This window comes from Manis pentadactyla, chromosome 4, assembly GCF_030020395.1.
Source record: "Manis pentadactyla isolate mManPen7 chromosome 4, mManPen7.hap1, whole genome shotgun sequence".
Classification (NCBI taxonomy): domain Eukaryota; kingdom Metazoa; phylum Chordata; class Mammalia; order Pholidota; family Manidae; genus Manis; species Manis pentadactyla.
The window spans coordinates 164,688,519-164,710,900 of NC_080022.1; the positions used below are offsets into that span (position 1 = coordinate 164,688,519).

The 22,382-nt window shown below is 40.0% G+C and overlaps 2 protein-coding genes across 3 annotated transcripts in view; one reads left to right on the plus strand and one right to left on the minus strand.

Annotated features, from left to right (window-relative positions):
* Nucleotides 1-22,382, minus strand: part of LOC118909354 (nucleoside diphosphate kinase B) — a 181,318-nt gene that overhangs the window by 22,710 nt on the left and 136,226 nt on the right. The window lies entirely within an intron of this gene.
* Nucleotides 8,095-22,382, plus strand: part of SPAG9 (sperm associated antigen 9) — a 164,816-nt gene continuing 150,528 nt past the window's right edge. For both annotated transcript variants that reach the window (XM_036879567.2, XM_036879570.2), the window contains exon 1: nucleotides 8,095-8,575. In XM_036879567.2, coding sequence (XP_036735462.2) covers nucleotides 8,273-8,575 — 303 coding nt within the window. In that variant the 5' untranslated portion in view covers nucleotides 8,095-8,272. The remainder of the gene's footprint in view (nucleotides 8,576-22,382) is intronic.

The following is a 22,382-nucleotide window of genomic DNA, read 5'->3' on the forward strand; positions in this document are numbered from 1 at the left end:
GAAAAAATGTAGGTTGCATGAGGCACTGAGCCCAGAGTCCAGATTTCTAGATAGGAGCTCCAACACAGACACAACTTTACACGTGATTATGGATGTTACTCAGTCATAAAAGGAGGGAAGTGGACTTCACTCTGGATTGGCTAAGGGGCTGCCTAATGCTGAAATCTCATGTCCAAAAGAGTAATCCTCCCATCGGGAGTTTCCAGCACTGTGGCAGAAGGAAAGAGTGAATGTATCTTGAAATAGACAGACTCTCTGGTGCCCCACTGAGTCACACATATCAAATTGAAATGAACAAAGGAGTATCTATCTGTTCTTGCTTCTGATGTGTGAGGCTGGCAATTAGCAATGGTTACTACGCTTAAATTTTCAACTGGCTCTGTTGCCCCTTCTAAAAATTAGCCACCCATGTTAGGATTGAGTCATTTTCATACATGGACAAGTGGAGGAAAAAAGTGGCAAAGGTCATAGAGGCTCAATGGATTATTTCCCTTCTGACCACACCTTGTTCCCAACCAGCCCTTTTTTTTTTAGTTTAGATGAGTTATATACCTTAAATAGAAAACATATTCAACAGTATGTTATTGTGTTTTAGTTTGTTCATATCCTGTTCTCTGTGGATTGGCCTTGTCCTCAGGGCTGGCTTTTTGTAATTTTTTGAGAAATAGAGATTGATGTTAACAACTCTTGTAACTGCACATTACAGTTTGCAAAGTACTTATATTTACATAGCTTCTTTTGAATAGTCGGCCATCCTCCCTGGTGATGTGGCAACCTGAGGATAGTCTCCCGGCATTCTCTAGGTGGATCAGACATAATCTATCCTGGGCAAAATTATGAAGTGATTCTGCCTTGCTTTAAGGTACTCTTTCTATTTAGTTTTTGAGGATTCATTCTCACCTTCTCAGGCTTTGTTTCTTCACCCCGGTTCCCTGTGGCCAATGCCCTCATTCTCCTTTCTACTCAAATCTTCTCATTGTGTAGGCCTTAGTCTCCTTAGCTGTAAAATGGGAGGAAAGTTGGGGGAGGAGAGCACTAAAGTTCTTTCTTAATCCAACTTTTTTTTTCAAATCTGCCTTCCTAAGGCACAGTGACATAAATTCCAAAATTAGCTCGGGCTTCTTTCCCTTACCCAGTAAAATGCCCATCCTCTAAGGGCTGTTGATTTCCACTGGCGATTTGGTAGAAAATAGTTCACTAAACAAAATATAAAAGATGAATATTGGATCATATATTTCAAAAAATAATTCTTCCTGGGAATATTGTCCACTAACTAGACTTAACAACATTCATAAATTAATGACTGTGAATGGTTTGTTCAGCTACTATCCAATGCAGAAGCACCTCAAACCAAAAGTGTTCAAAATGAATTTGTTTTATGTTAAAAAGCTACTTTCCTTCTTGAATTAGCTTTCTTGATTGGTGGAACCACCATTTACCCATTTTCCCAAGCCAGAAAACTTTCTGTCACCCTCTAAATCTACTAAGTTGTGCCAACTGGATCTCTCAGATATTTTTCACACTCATATGATTGCCATTTCCTTATCTCCATTTTTTCAAATTCCTAAGTCAAAAGTCAAATATTATCATACATTTGACATAAGATTGTAGGTCTGAAAGAAGAAGACATATCCTGGGCTGATGTTCCATTCTAATGTAACATGGGATGTGGGGAGGCAGGGAGGCAGGGAGGGAGATTAGATAGATAGAGATAGAATGTGTTGGGGAGGAATAATTTTCCTCTACCCTTAGAGATTCTTCATGCTGGTCTAAGAATCGTCTTGGGACAGCCTGCCTTTGGCCCCTATAATTGCAAAGAGAAAGATCTAAGTAAGATCAGTTTAAGCATATATGCACAAGATATTAGCTGGCAAAGCAGACAAAGTTCTGGATTCCTACACACAGTCCTCTACCCTTGCTCCCACCTTCAGCATATTAGTAGCTAGCCTACAAGTCTCCCAAGATGGAGAGAAAATACATCTGCTCACTATTAAGATTTTACTGGGAGTTGAAATTGAGATAAAGAAAGAACATATGGGGGAAAGGCCCTCATTTTCAAACTAGATTAGTATAGAATGGAGAAAAGGAGGACAGGAATGAAGAGAATAAAACTATCAGGCACGTATCCACATTTTTGGAAGTCCAGGCTTTGTCTCAAATAAGAGATATGTTGAATAAACGAAAGTAACACTGAGGGCCCTACTCCCTCTAGTCTGGAGCTCAAAGCTGTTGCCCTGAAGACCACCCTATACCACCCCAGGAAACAAGTAAATCATGTTGGTTGTGCTGTGGGGTTAGGTGGTGGGAGGCCCAGAGTTTTAGCTTTCCAAGCCTTGTCTGGGAACTTGGGGTGGGAATGGATGTTAGGTAGCAGGTGACTCTGAAGGCTACCATCACAGTTAGATTTCACACACATCTCATGCAACATCAAAGTCAGAGACCAAGTTGGACAGAGAATGATACCAAAAGAATGAACCCTGAGTTCCAGTAGCTCAAGACTTTCACTTCTAGAGACCAGGCAAGCAAGGAACATTGCTTAGAGACCAGAAGACAGAGAGCAAAGGTCACTACATGGATCCAAAGACCCCATTCACACTCTTCTCCCCCATATACTCTAAATATTCTTAAGGGGAGGGCCGGGAGGGAGAGGTTAGCTGAAAGAGCGTTCTTATCCAAGAGAGACTACTAATCACCTAAAGGGGCTGTTTGAATAAAACCTAAACAGAGCTTTCCTTTGAACTAGGTCGTTCTGTGGGTGGGGTCTCAGGAAGCAGGCCAGATTAGGTTTAGACAAAACAAACCAATCAGTTTTCTCTGCTTATCTGAAATCTGTGAGTTAACCTTCAAGCTAAACCTCTGCTGAGATTACCTTCCCTTTGCAAACTCCTTCAGGAGGCCTTCAGCTAAATAATCTCCAAATGGAGTTAAGCATTCTTTTGTCCTTACTGTCATTGCACTTTAGACACATTTAGATTGTTGCACTTGCAGATGACTTCAAGTCCGGGAAGAGGAAATCCCAGGGCAAAATACCTCTAAAAACCAAAATCAGTCAAAGGCAGAAATAAAGTTTAAAGCCCATTTATTGCTTACAAACTGCAGTCCAGGGCCGGCTCTCTCCTCTGCTCCAGAAGAAGCAAGCCAGCCAGACAGCCAGCCCCTCCCTTTAAATTCTCAAGTTCAGACACACCCTTGGTTGCCCAGGTAATTACCCACTGACATGGAGATGAACTTCTCCCCACCTCTGAGGATATGCAAATGCACTAAAGCCAGGGGAGATACTCTGGAAATGTTACAATTTTACCCATAATGACCTATGCTTCTGAGGCCTTCTCCCTTACTAGGCTGCTTGTTTTGAGAGCAAGTGTTGTGCCTGGTTCATCTTGACTTTGGCCTAACACCTTCACCTTGTGCCTAGCACAGGACCAAAATTTAATAGGCAACAAGTGTTGACTGAATTGCACTGAATTCTTAAAAATGGTGAATTTTAGAAGTGATGTTTTGGGTCATTGAGACCCTCCCCCAAAATCATATATATAAACTAATTACCATTTAGAAAAATTTGACAATTTCTTCTCTGAGACAGGGACTGTGGGTGTAGTCAGAGTAGCGTGAGGGCCTCTGGAAAAAACAAGGCAGGATATTTACCAATGTAACAATGTAAAGTCCCTATCCAAACTCTATGTTCAGCATTATGCAAAGTCAAGGTCACACTAAGTCTCTAGGGTAAAGATACCAGAGACTAGGAATATAGACATCTTCAGTGAGATCAGTTAAAGGTTAAAAGGCCAGGAGCAACTTGGTCTGGAATGTTTGAGTGTTCTGCAAGGGTATCTCGGCATAAACTGTGACTTCACTGTAAACAGTCCTAGCAAACAGACAACAATCCAGCTCACCTTGAGAGCAGGGCAGGTGGTACAAGTCCATACCCTAAATCCTCAATTCCCAAAAGTCCTCAACTGCCTATAAATCCCCTAGACAACACACTACCCCGGGCTCTCTTGTCCCCTCCTAGCATGAGCCAGGAGCTCTTTCCTCTCACTTTATTTCTAAATAAAAGCCTGTACCTTGCTCTCCTACCTTGAGTGTTTGTGAAGCTCATTCTTTGGTTTCGTGAACAGGAACTCCGGCATCATCTCCATTCCTTTCCTAAAGTGACTGTTAATAAATCCATCAAAATTTCTAAACTAGAATGGATTTGCAATGTCATCCTTGGTGAAATCTACTTAAAGATGCTTTTGGAAATGGATTCTGGGTTTGTCTGCTATTTCCTAAAATTCTCATACTTTTCTCATCTATTTACTTAGGAGACTCAAGTGAGGGAATTGGGTATAGGCACAAAATTCAGGTTTATTTAAGTTTCACTAGATGCTGATTTGCTCTGGTCAGAAAGCAAGTCCCCTCGAATTTGGCTCCTCTTCCACAAGGACAATGAAGACTTCCTGGCTCACTTTACAGATTGTTAATTATAAGCATGTGATATCTGGGAGATGGAATTATCTGGGTGATAATTTTCTTATCTGTGCTTTTCTGTATTTAGCAAATTTTCTATATTAAGTATGCATTTTGTCTATAATCTGGGGGGTGGAAACCCAACCAACTCACTGTTCTGCACATGTCTTTTATTCACAGAGTGAACTTCAGCTCTGTGTTTAAAAAGTAAACTGAGGTGGGTGGTGGGCCTCCTTTTCTTCCACTAAACTCAAGTCAGGAGGTGGAGAGAAAATAGACCTGAACATAAATATGACCAATATACCCATCAAAAACCGCATCAGCTCCTGGGACTTTGCTTCAGCAATATATTCAGCCTCCTCTGTTCGAGGCACTTGCTGGTAGTTCAAAGTTTGGTGGAAGTGAGGGAGGATGTTGAAAGGGAATAGCTCATCTAGAGGCCTTCGTGCAACTTTAACTTGGACAGACTTCTTATCCATCTTATCCTGAGACCTTCAAAAGATTTTCAAAGGTATAACTGAGGGCTGAAAAAAGTCCTCTGGCACTTTTCAAGAGCCCCAGATTCCACATCTAGACTACTTCACCAAGCACATTCTAGTTTGTAAGGGGTGATGAATCATTATTTCATACTGCCATAGGTGGAGGGCCTTGGACACTGCGAGCCCGCTTTTCCCTTTCTCTTCCAGTGACCTTCTCTCTGTGTGTGGGAAAATGTAGTTTGTGAAACCAGGGAAATTGATTCACATAGAGGTAACTGTAAGGCTCCAGAAGGCTAGACAAACACAGGACTAGCAATTTCAGTCTTCCAGTGATTATAGTTACTGGGTTTAGGAAGAAACTCCTCCCTTCTGCTGCTCTCATTAATGTCCTCACTATTTTTGCAAGACTTAAGAATCTCTTAAAATGGAATTTCTTTCCTTTAGGAATAGAGTAAACATTTACTCTGAAGTCCATAACATGACCTGTTTTCCCGAATGACTTTTAGTCTTTAACAATCTCAGCTTTTGGGGTTAGAGGGGCGTGCTGGGAATTTACCCAGGTAGTTCAGTATAGGAGGTTAGTATTACTACCTACATAGTTAGGAATTGACTAACTGCACTCAGTCTCAAAGCCCTCTTCCCTGTCTTTCACTCCCACCTACAAACGAGAATCACAGGATTTGGGAATTGCAAGAAATCTTTACAGCAAGAAATCTTTACAGATTCTGTATCACACATCTCTTCATTGTCAAGAGGAAGAAGCTGAGGCTTACAGCCCTTACTGCGGTCACTAGCACCCAGTGGGTATTCATTTTTTTTGCTTTGTTTGTGTGTTTGTTTCTGGCCTAGGCTGTTTAAAATGACCAGTCCATATGAGAATACAAGGTTTCCAATTTAAAAGCTGTTTTCTTTCCACTCTCTCACACTGAGTTCTATTCGGCTTCCTTTGGACTTACAATGAAGTCTTTATAGCCATAAATTTTCTTTCTTTTTTAACAGCTTTATTGAGATATAATTCACATACCATACAGTTCATCTACTTACAAGTGTACAATTCAATGGCTTTTAGTATTTTCAGAATCCTGTGTCTATCACCACAATCAATTTTAGAACATTTCATTACCTCCAAAAGAAACCCCATACCCACCAGCAGTCACTCTTATTTTCCCTCATTTCCCCAGCCAGCCCTAGGCAAACAGTGATCTTTCATATGTGATCCTTTGACTGGTTTCTTTTATGTAGTATAGTATTTTCAGGGTTCATCCATGTTGTGCCATGTATTTCATTCTGAATGTATTCATTGCTGAACAATAAATATTCCATTACATACATATACGATATTTATTTATCTATTCATTTCGTCCATCTATTGATGGATATTTGGCTGAATTTATTTTAAACAACTAAATGTGATCTCTGATAGCTAGAAGAACCTTAATATAAAGACATAAATATTTCATATCTTCCTATTTTGAATTTATACCTAAAGAACATACTTACATGGAAAACTTTATTATACCATACTTGAAAATCAACAGTTTCTCTAATTTTTTGATGTATACGATAATGTTATGAAAAGACAAAGCCTTGCCCTAAGTTTTCCAGCTCCCAGGAAAATAGAGGCATATATATGTATATATGGATTGCTTAAGTGACAGCCCTCAGGAAGAGAAAAAAGAAGAGAAAGATCCAGAGCAAGACTCTTTTTTTTCTTGATTTTTCAAGTGTTTAGAAAACAAAGGGTATTTGGGCTCACACTCAACCAGGTGATCGGCATTCCTAACACCCGAACATATACACAAATAATTTAAGGTTAGATGAGAGTGAGAAAGAAAAAGGGACAGCACAGGCCGCAAATTTATTCTTGTCTGATTTTGTCAGACTTAGTATTTTCATTATTGCCCCTCTGGGTTTATAACTTAGCCCTCGCCCAACCTCCATACTGTTTTTGAAGATCTCCAAGTGGGTTCAGATTGGAGGACTTTGTGTGGCTAGTTCTGCTTGGTAGGGGTTGAGGGTATTTATGATCCTGAGAGGTAGAAGATTCCCATGCTAAACCCTTGTTTATACAAGTCCTGCTTTCCCTCCCCCAGTTCTTAGAAAATTGGGACCGCAAAACTCCTGAGTCACCCACCCGAGGAGAGAAGGGGCTTTTGGGAGTGTCTTCCGCCCCATTTAGAAAGGCTAGATGAGTGAACTGAGAAGGGGTTCTCAACTCAGGCCGCCTGAGGCTTGGGTGTTGTGTCATTCCCCACACGTGATGCTCTCCCAGGCTGCAGAGACCTCGTACGTCATGGACTTATTCACTCCAATGACTCCACCCCTTTTCCCTCTACTCCCCAACCCCCCACTTGCCCACTCCGCCCTCTTTTAAGACTAGAGGAAAGGAGAGTGACTGGAGCCAGGAAATGACACTATCTTAAATTGGCCGGGAGAAGCAGAGAAACTAGTGTTTGGAATACTGCAAGATATGGCGTTACAGTTTTACCTTCCTCCAGAATGCTTTGCACTTCCTCTGTTTTAGGCTATCTTTATTATTATTATCCCCAAATAGTTCTACTTTATGCGAGACCACCTCATCACTTCGGCAGACTTTGTCCTAGTTTAGGTTGCTTTCCCTCTCCCTGTTTCCCACTTCTGAGCCCGGAATTCTCTGTCAACACTGGTTTGAGTCCCGGATCAGCCTCCTTCGTCTTCTAGCTGCGTGACCTTGAGTGAACCACAACTTTTCTGGGCCTACTTTCATCGCCTGTGAAACGGTGGCCAAACGTCTCCCGCACCGCGCCTGCTCTGAGGAACAAATGACAAATCCCTCTGTGAGCTATAAAAAGCAATCGAAATGTTAGCTATGTTAATTCTGGGCGACCACTCTTCCAGAACCCTTCCCTTTCCTTTGGGACCAGCCCGGCAAATCCCGCCTGGAAGTGACAGTTCTCGCCACCCTTCTCTCGCAGCCTTCCCCATTGGCGAACGCACATACCGCGCGGCGCAGAAAGTTGACGCCACCCGCGCCCCCCTTCCGCCGGCGCACGGTGACGCTCGGGCCCCGCCCCCGGCCGCGCCTGGCCTCCCGCAGGGCTCCGCCCGTCGGGCCGACGCGGCGCGGATCCCGCCCCGCGGGTGACGTATGGCGCGCGCGGCTCAGCCGCCCCGGCAGTTGGTGCAGCGGCTGTTGGGCTGAGTGCGCTCACCCCACCCCTCCCCTCCTCCGACCGGGGCCCCTAACCCCGCCGAGCCCAGCCCGAGCCCCAGCCCCGGCCTCAGCCCCAGTCGGGCCCGTCCCGTGCGGGCTCGTGCCTCCCCTTCAGCCGGCAACGCCCCGGGCCGCCCTCCCGCCCGCCACCATGGAGCTGGAGGACGGGGTGGTGTACCAGGAGGAGCCCGGCGGCTCCGGGGCCGTGATGTCGGAGCGGGTGTCCGGCCTGGCCGGTTCCATCTACCGCGAGTTTGAGCGGCTCATTGGGCGCTACGACGAGGAGGTGGTCAAAGAGCTGATGCCACTGGTGGTGGCCGTGCTGGAGAACCTGGACTCGGTGTTTGCGCAGGACCAGGAGCACCAGGTGGAGCTGGAGCTGCTGCGGGACGACAACGAGCAGCTCATCACCCAGTACGAGCGGGAGAAGGCGCTGCGCAAGCACGCCGAGGAGGTGAGGGCCGGCGGGGAGGGCGGGGACCCGGGGTCGCGGGCCCGGCCCAGGAGCGGAGGCGCGCGGGGCCTCCTGGGGGCGTGCCTGAGGCCGAGGGGTTCCCGGGACCCTGGCGGCGGTGGAAGCCGAGGCGGCTAGTGAGTGTCCAGGAGAAGGGCACGAGATGGGGGAGGCAAGGCCCGGGGACGAAGGCGCAGTCTGGCTGGAGGGCACCTGAGATTGGCTGAGGGCGAAGATTTTAGAGTGTCTGGTTGCCTCTCATAGTTTAGGGAAGTTTTTGACCACCGTAGGGTAGTCTGATGGCGGTTCAAACTTTTACCGTGGTTGGGGGGCGGCGCGCATTTAAACACTTCTGTCCTGGATATGTAACTTCCGCTGGTTCCAGTGTCTTTCCTGGGGGTTGCTGCTTTGGCAAGTTAAGAGATCTCCCTCTTTCGGTCAGTTTCTCCTTGACGTTTTAACCCTGTTGAGAAAGAGGTTTTATTTATGATTTTTCTTTATGGTGTATGTGCCTTGGTCGGTATTTTGTCGACACCTTGATGTTGTATAGCAATACTCTAAATACTTATTTTACTAGTATCTCACACGAAAGCATTCCTCCATATCAGGTGGTAACCTTGGACAGTTCCCTTTTAAAAACCCTCTGTTTATAAAGAAGACTGGGGTGGAGAAGGGGGCGGGGGCGTTGCGGAGGTGTAGGTGGCTGTTGGCAACCCTTTTCAGACTGCAGTTTACAGGTGCACTTGGCGGGCTGTTGACTCTAGTAGCCCAGCAGTGACCTCGATGCCCTCACCTCGTCTGTGAACCTTTTAAATCTCTGGAATACAAGTGATAGGTCTTTGCCCTCTTGGGGCAGTCAAGGATTTTAGCTTTCATGCTGTGTTGCCGTTGTGAAGTACCCTAGTCATCCTTGTTTCCTGAGGGTCTAGCACATCTGGCTAAATACATGGTGATTGAAGGAAGCTAAGTAAATATCGAAGGAAGGCTACGTTATCTTTCAAAAATACTTGAAAAGTGTTTAGGATGTGAGATTTGTTTAGCAACTCGCTTATAGCGCTGCTGTTAAAACTTTTTGTTTGTCACGTGTATCTTTGTACCAGGTCAAGTAGTTTTCTTTTTTAAGCTTGACTGTAGTGATGGTGTTTGGTTCTGCTTTGTGATCCATTTATCTCAGAGGAATGCCATTGAATTTGTTAAGCAAAATTTACTTTATTTCAAGAATATTTCCAAGTATATAAGGAAGGAGGGGTTGAAAAGATTCTAAGGATGGGACACCATTTCCATAAGTTTATTAGCACTGTTTATAGACGAGAAGTCATGTACTTCTTCTGAGATGGCGTGCCATGTCCTCATGCTCAGACAGGCCTTTGCCAGTGTGTGGATGTACATGGAAGCAACCTGGGAAATTAACCACAGGATAGGCCCAACACACCCTATCACCTTGTATAAAAGAAATGCTCCTTCCAGCTTTAAATGCCTGTCAGTCCATGTAAACATGGGAAAAATGCCAGAGTCACACGTGCCATGAGAAACATCTGCCACAGGTTGCAGAATTCGAAAAAAAAACTAATTGTTAGGCTCTGGATTGTTTATTAACTTCTTAAGTAAATGACTTTTAAAAATAGGTTATCCAGTGACTTTCTTTGTAATTTACACTTTTTCAAACGTGTCTATAAATTTTCTATAATGACACCTTTGTCCAAAGGGCCATGACTTGAGAATAGAGAACACTGATGAAGTGCTGGATGAGCCAACTCCCAGACCACAAACATAAAACCACCTTGTTATCAGTCTTCACGTAGGATCATAAATCAGGTTTTACCCAGTAACCAGAAATTCAGTCTTTCTTAGGCCAAAGTAAATGTGTTTAATTTTCTGTGTTTTATGCAGAAGTGAGTTCTGTGTTTCATTTTCTGGGAATGCTTTGTTTGTGGCCTTTAATATGGAGACTAAGAGTCTATTATAGCAAAAGTGCCTCAGGGCATTTACGTCAAAAGTATTTGAAAGCATGGAAATGATTCATCACCAGAAAGTGTAACATAAATTCTGAGTACCCTTGTGGAAATTTAGGAGGATATGTAGATACTGAGGATGTTTTAGGAGGTATAAAGTGCTATAATCCCTTGCTTATAGGAATTCTCAGCAAGGAATCAGAAATTTCATCTTCATGAACATGATATTACTTAATTTGAATACCTTCTGTCTTTTTCTTTGCTTTAATTTGAAATTTTTTATGGAGTTAGCTTGCTGTTTTTGTGAGTCTTTAAAAACAACCTAAAGGAAGCCTGACTTTAGACAGTTTTGTGATAAGTTTCAGATGCTAATCAAGAAGTCTATCATCCTGTTACTCACCACTCTCCCCTTTGGGCTCCCAGCTTCAGCCATGTATCTTTTCATTTCTTAACCAAGTCCTGTTTGATGCCTTCATCTATGCTGTTCCCTTTGGCCTGGAATGCTTTTCCCTCAGGGCTTCACTCTGGCTAGCTCCTCACTTTTGCCTCATCTTAAATTTCTCTTCTTCAGCTAGACTTTGCCTGTCCTATGCAAAGTAAGCTCTATGAATCTATGAATAATAACCTTGTAAATCAGTGATTTTTAAAAACAAAAATCTGGATAGAAAATGACCTGGAGGGAGATGTTAATTCTTGGGAAGAATATGTTAGTGTTTTTTGTGTTTCTGTTTGTGCAAGCTGATTCTTTTAAAGTAGACATGATTTGCCTTTGAGTAATAAAAAAAGAAAGGAAAAAGAAAACTTCCCAGATAAGTACAACAGATGAGTTAAAGAACCTTTTTATTAGGAATAAGTGATATTGTGGAGCCTGTTTTCTTATCACCATTATTTTCAAAATGAAAGTTTATTTAGCATGATTGGGTGGAAGGAGATTGCACATAAAAGTGTGCACACCCTTTTCAGCCTCCCTTTCTTCCCTCCTTGTGTGATAGAAGCATATATGAAGACAACGGGCTGAAGAGAGGAAGAGTATCTTTGCTGGGAAGATGTAATGATTGTGTGATTTTGTAACTGCTTTTCTGTGGCTTTTTGCCTTAAAAGTTGGAGTGATCAAACTCAGAGGTAGAGATACTACTGAGAATTTTCTGATTAACTCTTCCCCTATTTAAAGCAGTAACAAAGTTGATATTTTATATGAAGACTTTAATTAAATTTTTTTCTTTGAAAGTGTATGAACATAGGAGTGCTAAGATTCTTGGGCAGGAAACCAGGCATTGGTGTTCAGTGTTCTTTTTATTGGTATGGTTCTTATTCATTCATAGAAAATATTTAATCAGTGTTGAGGAAATGGACTTTGATTTGTTTGCAAAATAATTTATAATGACAGTTAAGTTTATCTCTTTAATAAGCACTTTAAAAGGAAATTTTGAACTTCATTGAGTTTTGTGGCTTTTTAGTGACAGGAGTGCACAGTAATTTTGCATAATTATAGCTTAAAATTTAAAAAATTTTTTTATGAAAGTAGTATTGATATACACTCTTATGAAGGTTTCACATGAAAAAACAATGTGGTTACAACATTTACCCATATTATCAAGTCCCCAACCATACCCATACCACAGTGCAGTCGCTGTCCATCAGTGTAGTAAGATGCCACAGATGCACTATTTGCCTTCTCTGTGCTACACTGTTTTTCCCCGTGATCCCCCACACCATGTGTACTAAACATAATATAATCCCCTTCTCCCTCCCTCCCCACCGCCCTCCCACACCTCTCCCCTTTGGTAACCACTAGTCCCTTCTTGGAGTCTGTGAGTCTGCTCCTATTTTGTTACTTCAGTTTTTGCTTTGTTGTTATACTCCACAAATGAGGGAAATCATTTGGCACTTGTCTTTCTCCGCCTGGCTTATTTCACTGAGCATGATATCCTCCAGCTCCATCCATGTTGTTGCAAATGGTAGGATTTGCTCCTTTCTTATGGATGAATAGTATTCCATTGTGTATATGTACCACCTCTTCTTTATCCATTCATCTACTGTTGGACACTTAGGTTGCTTCCATATCTTGGCTATTGTAAATAGTGCTGCAATAAACATAGGGGTGCATGTGTCTTTTTGAGTCTGAGAAGTTGTATTTGGGTAAATTCCAAAAAGTGGGATTCCCGGGTCAAATGGTATTTCTATTTTTAGTTTTTTGAGGAACCTCCATATTACTTTCCACAATGGTTGAACTAGTTTACATTCCCACCAGCAGTGTAGAAGGGTTCCCCTTTTTCCACATTCTCACCAGCATTTGTTGTTCTTAGTCTGTTCGATGCTGGCCATCCTTACTGATGTGAGGTGATATATCATTGTGGTTTTAATTTGCATTTCCCTGATGATTAGAGATGTGGAGTATCTTTTCATGTGCCTGTTGGCCATCTGAATTTCTTATTTGGAGAATTGTCTTTTCATATCCTCTGCCCATTTTTTAATCGGGTTATTTGCTTTTTGGGTGTTGAGGCATGTGAGTTCTTCATATATTTTGGATGTTAACCCCTTGTTGGATATGTCATTTACAAATATATTCTCCCATACTGTAGGATGCCTTTTTCTTCTGTTGATGGTGTCCTTTGCTGTACAGACACTTTTTAGTTTGATGTAGTCCCATGAGTTTATTTTTGCTTTTGTTTCCCTTGCTCGAGGAGGTGCGTTCAGGAAGAAGTTGGTTATGCTTATATTCAGGAGATTTTTGCCTGTTGTCTTCTAAGAGTTTTATGGTTTCATGACTTACATTCAGGTCTTTGAGCCATTTTGAGTTTACTTTTGTGTATGGGGTTAAACAGTGATCCAGTTTCATTCTCTTGCATGTAGCTGTCCAGTTTTGCCAACACCAGTTGTTGAAGAGGCTGTCATTTCCCCATTGTATGTCCATGGCTCCTTTATCGTATATTAATTGACCATATATGGTTGGGTTTATACCAGGGCTCTCTAGTCTGTTCCATTGGTCTGTGGCTCTGTTCTTGTGCCAGTACCAAATTGTCTTGATTACTGTGGCTTTGTAGTAGAGCTTGAATTTGGGGAGCGTAATCCTCACAGCTTTATTCTTCTCAATATTGCTTTGGCTATTCGGGGTCTTTTGTGGTTCCATATAAATTCTAGAACGATTTGCTCTAGTTCATTAAAGAATGCTGTTTGTATTTTGATAGGAATTGCATTGAATCTGTAGATTGCTTTAGGCAGGATGGCCATTTTGACAATATTAATTCTTCCTATGCATGAGCGTGGGATGTGTTTCCATTTATTGGTATCTTCTTTAATTTCTCTCATGAGAGTCTTGTAGTTTTCAGAGTATAGGTCTTTCACTTCCTTGGTTAGGTTTATTCCTAGATATTTTATTCTTTTTGATGCAACTGTGAATGGAATTATTTTCCTGATTTCTCTTTCTGCTAGTTCATCATTAGTGTATAGGAATGCCACAGATTTCTGTGTATTAATTTTGTATCCTGCAACTTTGCTGAATTCAGATATTAGATCTAGTAGTTTTGGAGTGGATTCTTTAGGGTTTTTTATGTACAGTGTCATGTCATCTGCAAACAGGGACAGTTTAACTTCTTCCTTACCAATATGGATGCTTTTATTTCTTTGTGTTGTCTGATAGCCGTGGCTAAGACCTCCAGTACTATGTTGAATAGAAGTGGGGAGAGTGGGCATCCTTGTCTTTTTCCTGATTTTAAAGGAAAAGCTTTCAGCTTCTCGCTGTTAAGTATGATGTTGGCCACGGGTTTGTCATATATGGCCTTTATTATGTTGAGGTACTTGCCCTCTATACCCATTTTGTTGAGAGTTTTTATCATGAATGGAGGTTGAATTTTGTCAAATGCTTTTTCAGCATCTATGGAGATGATCATGTGGTTTTGTCCTTTATGTTGATGTGATCGATTATAGCTTAAATTTATTGATGATGGTTATTGAGGACTTTAGGAATTTGAAAAGTGAAATTCCAGTTTTGCTTCAATATTAAGTATATTTTGTGCCTTTAGCCCAGTTGTTATTTAAATTAGTAATTATTATGCTTCTTCATATTTTTAGCCTTAATTGTCATCTCTGGTGTCCTAAGGAATTTGTTGTCACTATTATATAGGTTTTATTTCATTGAAGTAGAGCAGCAGGGGAAGGATAGTTTTAGTTATATGCGCAGTTGATCTGTCAGTACAGGAAAACTAATTGTTGGTCCAGGGGGAGTTAACATTTGACCTCATATATGTGATTTATTGAAGTTTCCAAAGTCCTTTTAAAAGTGAAGCCCCTCTGTGGTGCCACTTTGGTGGTTTTTAAAAAACTACTATCTTGTGGTATCCTCAGTGAACTACAGATTTTTGGTCCAAGAACTGACTCAAGTGTTGACTTAATTTCTCTGTTGGTTCAGCAGCTTTTTGGACTGTTATGTTACATCTTAATTTTTTCATTCAAACCTAAGTTTTAGAATGTTCAAGTGCATTTTAGTGCTTCATTGATCTCTGTATTACCGAAGTTATTTTGTACATAAAACAAATACATTTAGAAACACACATTTTACATTAAAAAAAACACATATTTTCATGTTTTAAGAATATTTTTTATTCTTGAACCATTTGAATAAGCTTCACACTGCTCTGGTCAGAGTAGATATGTCCTTGCCCCTCGTCAGTCCCTACTTCCAGACACTTTCTGAAATGAACAATCTGTTCTCTTGGGGAGTGTGTTTTTGGAGGTGAGGGTGGTGTTGCCTTTTGAATGGTAATCAGTTAACCGTTGTTTGGCTCTTATGACAGGTCTTACCCTTGCTTTACCTTCAGAGATTCTGAATGTAGGCATCAGGTGAGTATGATAGCATTATGTGTCCTTGATAGTGAAATTCACATTTTTACTTAGTTAAAATCACAAAAGGGAATTTCAAAATGTGTGAGCTAACCAACTGGATCAGATACCTCAAATCAGAGGATGGCTGAGTCGAGTTAAGGACCACTCACTAGATTACTATGGTAAGTGTCATTGATCCAATTTGGTGCTTAAATTTGGTTCCTGTTGCTTGGACTCCTTTAATTACACTCTGCATACTTGAATCATACGGAACCTTTGGTTCTTACAAGAGTGGTAGTAGAATCTAGGCCAAATATGTGTTCTTTTGTTCCGTTGACTAATGACTGAGTTATTTTAAAAACACCTTTTTTGCTGTGCTCAGCACTCATAAGGAATGCAGCTGTTACCTAAATAAATTATTAGGTTGAGATAAAAAAGATAAACATAGACCCAGTTTAATAATACATGTAATGTTTCTATTCAAAAAGTTGATATGCAGAAATACATGTATGTAAATACTGTACATTTAGAAATGTTGGCCAGTGATACTTAGTTACTAATTTGAATACTAGACTATTGTATTCAGTTAGGAATTCTAATGTCTAATTTTTGGCATAATACATGTCCCCAAAAATGTTTGACTGAGGCATGGAGCTTTTCATATTAATCAGTATAATAGCGACATTTCCAAGTTGAGGGTGTAGAATTATTATTAGGACCTTAAAAATACTACTTTTATTTTTTTAAGGTCAGTCAACTTCTTCAGTAAATTTTCCCCCCAGGTTTTTATTAAGAAAATTTTCAAACATACAGAAAAATAAAAAATACATCAGTAATCTGTATATCCATTACCTAAATTTACTAGTTTTGTTTATTTACACATGTATGTGTTGCTACGTGTGTGTTTGTATGTATGTGTGTATACATATACACATCATACATATTTTTAATTGCTGAATCATTTCAGAGTAGATTACAGATGTTGTAACATACCACTCTTCAGTACTTAAATTATTTATCTCCTAAAAAATGAGAGGATTCTAATGTAACCACAGTGTTATTTACATTTGAGAACATTTTCTAATATCTGCTATACCATTTGAATTAATTTTTACTGCAAGTATATCTCAGTTACAGAGATGAGTAAACTGTTAATATGTTTATAGTGAACTGATGTCACTCATCTGGAAAAGAAGAATGATTGCAGTTTAGCTTATTTTCTGTAAGAAATTAAATCTGAGATTTATAAAACAATTAAAATTGGTTAAAATTTTTAGTTTTAAATTACACAATAAAAATATCATGAATTTTTCTTCCTTTTGAACTACATTTAATGTTTTCTCTATTAACTTTTTTTTTTGGTCTTATCATATGTTTTCCAAGATAGTTTGTTCATGACTGCTTAGTTGCCCCACTAGGGTTAGAGAGCCTGAGAATTTTTTACTTGTAATTTGAGGTCCTACTGATTGGATTCCCTAGAGGAGGATAGGTCTAGGATTTTTGTGATTGCGATTCTGTTTTTGTCCTTTAAAATATATTTTCACTTTTCTTCCTGCAGTTATTTTTAAGGGCTGGGAGGAAACCATGATCTCTCTCTACCCGAGTCCATTCCTATAGGTAGTTAGAAAGATACACAGACACATGGATGATCAGAAAGAAAAAATACTTACTGAGTCAGGCGCTATTCTAGGCCCTGGGAATGTAACCACAAACAAAACAAACAAGGAGGATAGCCTGTGCTTTCTTGGAGTTTAAATTGTAGTAAAAAATAAACAAGCCAGTTAATTACAGCTTATAGTAGGTGCCACGCAGGAAATAAAAAAGGTGATGTGGTAAAGAGTAAAGAGGCAGGAACTTTAGATGGAACAGGAAAGTTTATGAAAGGGTAAGCTGCCCATGCAGGAAATAAGTTATCTCTTAGGAGTAGTTATTTAGGTCTGAAAATTTAGTAAAAAATATAGTCAGAGTTTATCCTATAAATTATACTTGAAAATTCAAAAAAGTAAGTAACTTTCATCAGTACATTTCTTCTGTTTTCTGTCTTACTCTTTTTCATACCTAACTTCTCAGCAATGTTTGAATTTTTGTCTCTCCTTTAAGCAAATTATATTTTGGTTCTTTGACTTTGAACTCTCAGTTTTCATCTGACTTACCTGACCACTCTGTGGATTCCTTTTACTTTGATGAACATTGGTGTTTCTTCTGAAGTCCTCTTTTAGTTCTCACTCTGCACACTGCCCAGCTGATATTATTCACTCCCGTGGGTTCAGTTATATTTGTTGACTATCCGAAAATGTATATCTCATCCACTCATTTAACAGATATTTATCAAGTGCCAACTACATGTCTGGTACTGTGTCTGTGAGGGATACAGTGGTGAGTAAACAGACATGATTCTTCCCTCATGGAGCTGACATCCTATTAAGAACTGTAAGGCCAGATGTCTCTCTGGAGTTACAAATGCATTTTACTGTTGCTTATTGGACATGAATGTCTCCCAGCATGTCCAGAACTGAACTTATCTCCCCAAGCCTACTCCTTGTCTGTTCCCTACCTTTATGAGGGATACCACTATCCACCTAGCAAGATACCTGGTCACCATCCTAAACTCCTCTCTCCTGCATCCTCATTGCTACTGTTTCCAACTTTTAAATATTTCTGGAATCGTTTCTTTCCAGATCCCTTCCTGCTGCTCTGATATGGGCCACCAGCATCTCTTACGCCAAATCCATACTCCATAGAGCTGGAACTTTGTGTAATTCACACTATTTACCAGTGTCTGGCACATAGGAAGTACCTAGTGAATATTTCTGAGTAAGTGATTGGACAGCTAATACTGTTCCAAAACTGATGTTTGCTTCCAGTATTGCCAACCCATAAACTGCCCATCACATTATATTGAGATCTTTCCAAAATGGAAATCTGATCAGATCATTTCCATACTGAAAAGCCTCTACTGGCTCTGTCTAAAGTTTTTGAAATGACTACATTCCTAACATACAAGGCCTTGTAATCTGGCTGCTCCTTATTTTACTAGCCCTATCTTTTCCTTTTTGAGCCAGTTTATTTTGTAAAAAGTATTCTCTCCCAGCCTTCTTAAAAGCTACGTTTTTGCTTGACACTGTTTTTGTTCTGCTACCTGGCTAATATTACTCATCTTCCAGGTTGCAATTTGGAATATCTTTTATGAACACACAAGTATGGATTGTGCCCATAATATATTTTCCCACAGTATACTGTCCTTCCTTGCTCACAGCACTTCCAATGTTTTGTCAAACTAACCTATTGCTTTAATTCCCCCACTACGTTACTGGGATACATTAGGTATTTAATAGATATTTGTTGATAGGTTGGATGGGTAGATGAATAAATATGCTAAAGGTCAAATTTCTAAGCCTAACTAAAGTTCTCTTTTGTGTATTAAAGTTATTGTCCTTACTGTTGGGCCAAAATATGTTAAAACTTCCAAAAAGTTCTTCAATAATTTCTTTGACTTTTGTGTATGCAGAAAAACCATGACTTCTCCCAAGTATAGTTATTGCAGACACTTTTAACTACATTGTCCTATACATAGTAGGTATTCCAGAAATATTTATGCATTTAAAAACTTGAAATATTAAGATCATTGGAATTGTCAGAAGTATTGTAGGAATTACTTTTGCATTTGCAAAGGTTGGGATTGATAATCTTAAAAGTCAATTCAGCATGATGATTCTTTGATTGTTTTGAACTTAACAGTGGCTTTCTGTTATATTTTTTATTCATTTTAACTACAAATTATTTGTTTCTAACTTACTCGTTGAGAAATAAGTTAGTCTGTCTGAATAAATTTTCCACACAAATGAAGATTAAGTGCCAAACTTAATTTTAATTATTTGCTTAGAATCTTTTGATAGACATTTCCAGTTAGGATACAGCAGTAGTACTCTACAACTAACAAATAAAATGGTGAGAATAGTAAACATTAAACATTTATTTCTTGGACATTAAAATCTATATTGGTTAAAAGCCTCTGCTAGGATATTATGATATAAATAAAATTTCTAATTGTACTGATCAGATCCTCAATTTGAATTTCTGTTCAGTTGCCTGTTCTAGCCTTGTTTTTGTTACTGCTACCTTTTATAAAACAAATACCTTTTAAAAAGTTAAATCGGTTGAACAGAAGTGTAGAATCAAATAAACAGGCTTTGTAAAACCAGGAAGGTAACTTTTAAAAAAGACTTGTTCATGGTTCTACTGTAAAAGTAGTTTACTCAGACTTGTTTAATGTGATTTGGGAAACATTTGACAGAAATTACCAACTCATTTGTGGCTCTGTTTAGTTATAACTCTTTGAAGAATCCTTGTATCTTTAGTTAGGAATTCAGTCAGTAATTTACTCAATGTTCACCATCTCTAAGTTAGTTGAGAACCAGGAAGCGAATAGAGATGATTTCTGAATGGCTAAAATAAATGTCTCAAGCTCTGCAATAAAGTTCATCATCTTGACCTATTTGAAGAAACTTTTAAAAACAAAGTACTATTTACCCTTATTTCAAATAAAATGGTTTCTTTGGTTATAAACAGCACCTTAAGAGGGTATCTATTAATAGATAAGCACTTACACATAACAAATGGCTGCTGTCTGAAGCAGGATACTGAAAATTACAAAAAGTAAAATAGAGCAGCAGCCAAGGGCAAGGGCAACAGGGTCAGATTGCCTTAGTTCAAATCCTGCTCTGCTACTTCCTATCTGTGTAGTCATGGACAGGTTTCTGCATGTCAATACTCAGTTTCTTTATTTGTAAATAGGGATAATAAAACTAACTTTTGCATAGGATTGTTGTAAGGATTATACATGAAAAATTAGCTTTTCAAAGCCCCAGGCATTTCATTAATATGCTAAGTGTTACCTATATGTCATCTATCTACCTATCAATCCCATTTATTCCTTTATAAAACAGATGTTAATTAAATACTTTGAACCCTGAGTTGGGGTACAAGAATTAATAGTCCAGGGTCCTGCCCTTTAGGAGCTCATGGTCTATTGGGGGAGGCTGATACAAATAACTAGAGCAGTCTTATGTAAACATTCTAATCAAATACTGTACCTACAAGGTGCTAAAAGCCTAACTAAACCTGAGAGATGGCTTCACAGAGACAGGGTGCCATTTATCTGGCTTATGGGTCACAGAGTCAAAGTCTGAGAGGTTTGAAGGTGTGTGATATATTCAGAAAGCTACAAAAACATGACATTTTATTTTGATATATTCAAGTGGTATATATTAGTTTTCCATATGTTGTTTAAAAAAACTATACCACATTAAAGATGGCAGCGTGAGAGGAGAGACAGAGGCTTCCTCCTAAAACCTTACACAATTTTAGAAAATATAGTTGGTTCAACTAATCCTGAGAGAGCAACAGGAAAGAAGACTGCGCCAGACTGCATACACCTGGAGAAAAGAGCAGACCTCACCGAACGGGGTAAAGTACCAGAGCTGTGGCCTGGCGGGACCCAAGCCCTTCCGCCACCCCAGCTCACCGGCAGGAGTAAGAGAAACGGAGCAGGGAGGGAGTGGAAGGCCTGGGACTGCTGAATACCTAGCGCTGGAGATCTGCTCTGGGAGCACAAACCTACATTTCATGGTGCTTTCATGATACTCGTGTGATTATGGGGTTAGAAAGCTAATACAGGCAGAATTCCTTGAAAGACTGAGATTCCAGCCACTTGTGAAAAGCAGGGATCCATATCCAGCTGCTCTGGGACAAAAGCTTATACCTGTGTGACTGGCCCACTGGTTCAGGCAGTGGAGATAGGCATAGCAGCCAGGAAGCAGGAAACAGCTCTTTCCTTCCCCCAGGCACCAATACCGCTCTCCTGCGACCCCCGACATTGCTTCAGGGGCTGAGCAGCTCCAGAGTAGAGCTTCTGGACACAAGAGGGCACCATATATAAATATGAAATGCCAAAGAAACCTGGTCCAGAGTAAAATTATTAATCCAACTCCCGAGAAAGATTTAAATGACATGGACCTCGTGACTCTTCCTGAAAGGGAGTTCAAAATAAAAATCATCAACATGGAATGGAGGTATGGAAAGACATCCAAGAACTCAGGAATGAATTCAGGTCAGAGATCCAATCATTGAAGAGCATGATGGAGGGTATTAAAAGCAGGTTGGATATGGTGGAGGAGATGATAAATGAAATAGAAACTAGAGAAGAGGAATACAAGGAAGCTGACGCACAGAGAGAAAAAAAGATCTCTAAGAATGAAAGAATATTGAGAGAACTGTGTGACCAATCGAAAAGGAACAATATTCACATTATAGGGGTACCAGAAGAAGAAGAAGAAGAGAGAAAGGGATAGAAAGTGTCTTTGAGGAGGTAGTTGCTGAAAACTTCCATCTGGGGAAGGAGATAGTCTCTCATGCCATGGAAGTGCACAGATCTCCCAACACAAGGGACCCAAGGAAGACAACACCAAGACATGTAATAATAAAATTGGCAAAGATCAAGGATAAAGACAGACTATTAAAAGCAGCCAGAGGGAGAAATAAGATCACATACAAAGGAAAGCCCATCAGGCTAACATCAGACTTCTCAGCAGAAACCTTACAGGCCAGAAGGGAGTGGCATGATGTATTTAAGGCCATGAAGCAAAAGGGCCTGGAACTAAGATTACTTTATCTGGCAAGATTATCATTTAAATTTGAAGGAGGGATTAAACAATTTCCAGATAAGCAAAAGCTGAGAGAATTTACCTCCCACAAACCATCTCTACAGTCTATTTTGGAGGGACTACTACAGATGGAAGTGTTCCTAAGGTTTAATAGCTGTCACCAGAGGAAATAAAACCACAGTAAAGAAAGTAGAACAGCTAATTACTAAGGAAATGCAAAATTAAAATAACTATCCCCAAAGACAATCAAGGGATAGATAAAGAATACAGAATATGATACCTAATTATATAAAGAATGGAGGAGGAAGAAAAAGGAGGAGAAAAAAAAAGAACCTTTAGATTGTGTTTGTAACAGCATATTAAGTGAGTTAA